The sequence below is a fragment of the Arachis ipaensis genome, chromosome B5 (assembly GCF_059453495.1).
Source record: "Arachis ipaensis isolate K30076 ecotype BB chromosome B5, ASM5945349v1, whole genome shotgun sequence".
Classification (NCBI taxonomy): Eukaryota; Viridiplantae; Streptophyta; class Magnoliopsida; order Fabales; family Fabaceae; genus Arachis; species Arachis ipaensis.
Window position 1 is genome coordinate 69,389,785 of NC_142440.1, and position 3,120 is coordinate 69,392,904.

The 3,120-nt window shown below is 39.4% G+C and overlaps 1 protein-coding gene across 1 annotated transcript; it reads left to right on the forward strand.

Moving 5' to 3' along the window:
• The first annotated feature begins 823 nt into the window (after positions 1-823).
• On the forward strand, positions 824-1,627 carry LOC107640629 (uncharacterized). Its single transcript, XM_016344138.1, has one exon. It carries the CDS (start codon positions 824-826, stop codon positions 1,625-1,627), a length of 804 nt encoding a protein of 267 aa, XP_016199624.1.
• Positions 1,628-3,120: the final 1,493 nt, after the last annotated feature.

The following is a 3,120-nucleotide window of genomic DNA, read 5'->3' on the forward strand; positions in this document are numbered from 1 at the left end:
CTTGCAACGAGAATTCATTCATTTGAGGAAATTTTATACCATCAAACAATTCGTTCATCAAACCCCAACTCTAATAACTTTCGTAACACAAACAACCAAAATCACCCACACAACAACACTAATTAATACAAAAAACCACAAAACACATATCCCCAACCCCATAACAACTCACAAGCTCACTAGAATAACTTCTCCACACCACTATTCCACTTACAAAACACCCACCTCAATGCCCTAAACAACTTCCATCAACAACAGTCACAACCCAACTAACCACCTATTGACCACCAAGAAACCAAAATCTCAACTCTTGAAGCCACCTTGCAAGCTCTCAACTAAACCACACAAGCACTTGCTCAGCCTACACAAAGCCTAGCTAAAGGACAGGAACGACAAGATGCCTCTATGAAAAACCTTGAGAGACAAGTGGGGCAATTGGCTAGGCAACTAGCTGAGCGGCCACCTAATGCCTTTCCAAGCGATACAATTCCTAATTCAAGGGAGGAATGTAAAGCTATACAGTTAAGAAGTGGCAAAATGGTTGGAGAAGACACCAAGGACATCGATAGGGATGCCACAGAGCCAAAGGAAAATGACGAGGTGGACCACAAGAAGGACAAAGAGGCACAAACCTCTAAGAAAAATAAGGAAATCATGGAGCCAAAACCAGAAGAAAAGGAAGGGAGGAGTGAAGCCCTATGTCCCCAAACTTCCTTTCTCATAGAGGCTACACAAAGAGATAAGGGATCAACAATTCCCTAAGTTCTTAGAAATCTTCAGGAAACTTGAAATTAACATCCCATTAGCTGAAGCTTTGGAACAGATGTCACTCTATGCAAAGTTTCTTAAAGAACTTATCACCAAGAAGAGAAGCTGGCATGAGAAAGAGACTGTGATCCTAACCCAAGAATGCAGTGCAATTATTCAAAAGGGGTTTCCACCAAAACTCAAAGATCTAGGAAGCTTCCTTATACCATGCACTATTGGGAACATGACAATTGATAAAGCACTATGTCACTTAGGAGCAAGTATTAATATATTGCCTCTTGCCATGTTGAAGAAATTGATGATAGAGGAGGTTAAGCCTACAAGAATATCAGTACAACTTGCTAACAGATCTCTCAAGATACTTAATAGAGTAGTGGAGAATCTATTAGTGAAAGTTAGAGAGTTCATTTTTCTAGCGGACTTTGTGGGCCTAGACATGGATGAGGAAGGAAGTAACTCAATCATTCTTGGAAGACCTTTCTTGGCCACAGCAAGGGCGATTATTGATGTTGAAAAGGGTGAAATGGTTCTTAGGGTGCATGATGAGCAAATGGTTCTCAATATTTTCAAGGCAATGCAATACCCTTCTAAGAAAGAAAACTGTATGAGGATTGATATGGTGGATACTTTAGTTGAAGAAGCACTTGAAGCAAGCCAATATGAAGAACATGAAGGAGAAACTCAAGACATTCAAGTGGAAGATTTAGAGGAGACACAAGCATTTGAAAATTTAAGTGAAGTTAAGGAAGAAGGGGCACCAAAGCAAGAATTGAAGCCTCTGCCTCCAAAACTAAAATATGCCTTCCTTGGTGATAAAGAGACCTTCCCAGTGATCATTAACTCCACCTTAAGCCCATAAGAAGAAGGAGAGTTACTTGATGTATTGAGAACCTACAAGAGTGCACTGGGATAGACAATTGATGATCTGAAAGGCATAAGCCCCACCATATGCATGCACAAAATACTTCTGGAGGAAGACTCTAAGCCAGTTGTACAACCTCAAAGGAGACTCAATCCCACAATGAAAGAAGTGGTTCAGAAAGAAGTGATGAAGCTATGGGATGCTGGGATTATATATCCTATTTCTGACAGCCCCTGGGTTAGTCCAGTCTAGGTTGTACCAAAGAAGGGAGGCATGACTGTCATCTCCAATGAAAAGAATGAGCTTATCCCAACAAGGACAGTAACTGGGTGGAGAATGTGCATTGATTATAGAAGATTGAATGATGCCACAAGGAAGGACCATTTCCCTCTTCCCTTCATTGATGAGATGTTAGAAAGGCTAGCTGGCCATGCTTACTATTGCTTTCTGGATAGATATTTGGGCTATAATCAAATAGTTGTGGACCCAAAGGATCAAGAAAAGACCTCCTTCACTTGCCTCTTTGGAGTCTTGGCATATAGAAGAATGCCATTCGGATTGTGTAATACTCCAGCAACCTTTCAAATGTGTATGCTATCCATCTTTTCTGATATGGTAGAAAAGTTCATTGAGGTTTTTATGGATGATTTCTCTGTTTTTGGTGACTCTTTTAATACTTGCTTGCATCATCTTACCCTAGTCTTGAAGAGATGCCAAGAAACTAATTTGATTTTAAATTGAAAAAATGCCATTTTGTGGTACCTAAGGGGATTGTTCTTGGGCATAAGATTTCAAGTAAGGGTATAGAGGTTGACAAGGCAAAAGTAGAAGTCATAGAAAAACTCCCTTTACCAACTAATGTGAAACCTGTTAGAAGTTTCTTGGGGCATGCTGGATTTTACAAGAGATTCATCAAAGATTTTTTTAAAATAGCTAAACCACTAATCAATTTGCTAGTAGCTAGCAATCCTTTTATCTTTGATGATGAATGCAAACATGCCTTTGAGATTCTGAAAACTAAACTCACTATAGCACCAATCATCAGACCCCCAACTTAGGGACTACCATTTGAACTCCTTTGTGATGCAAGTGATTTTGCAATTGGTGTTGTATTGGGACAAAGGAAGGACAAATTGCATCATGTCATTTAATATGCAAGCAAAGTATTAAATGAAGCACAGAAAAACTACACCACCACAGATAAAGAACTATTAGCTATTGTATATGCTTTTGATAAGTTTAGGCCATATTTAATTGGATAAAAAATTGTCGTGTACACTAATCATGCTGCCCTTAAGTATCTTATGTCAAAACAGGATGCTAAGCCAAGGCTCATTAGATGGGTACTGCTCCTACAAGAGTTTGACATTGAAATAAGGGATAGCAAAGGAAGTGAAAATCAAGTTGCTGACCACTTGTCAAAGCTACCACTAGGGACTAATCAAGAAGCCTCACAACCAGTGAATGAGAAATTTCCAGATGAACATCTC

Excerpts from the sequence above, each read along its gene's own strand:
- LOC107640629 (XM_016344138.1), top strand. The coding sequence starts at position 824 with ATGTCACTCTATGCAAAGTTTCTTAAAGAACTTATCACCAAGAAGAGA.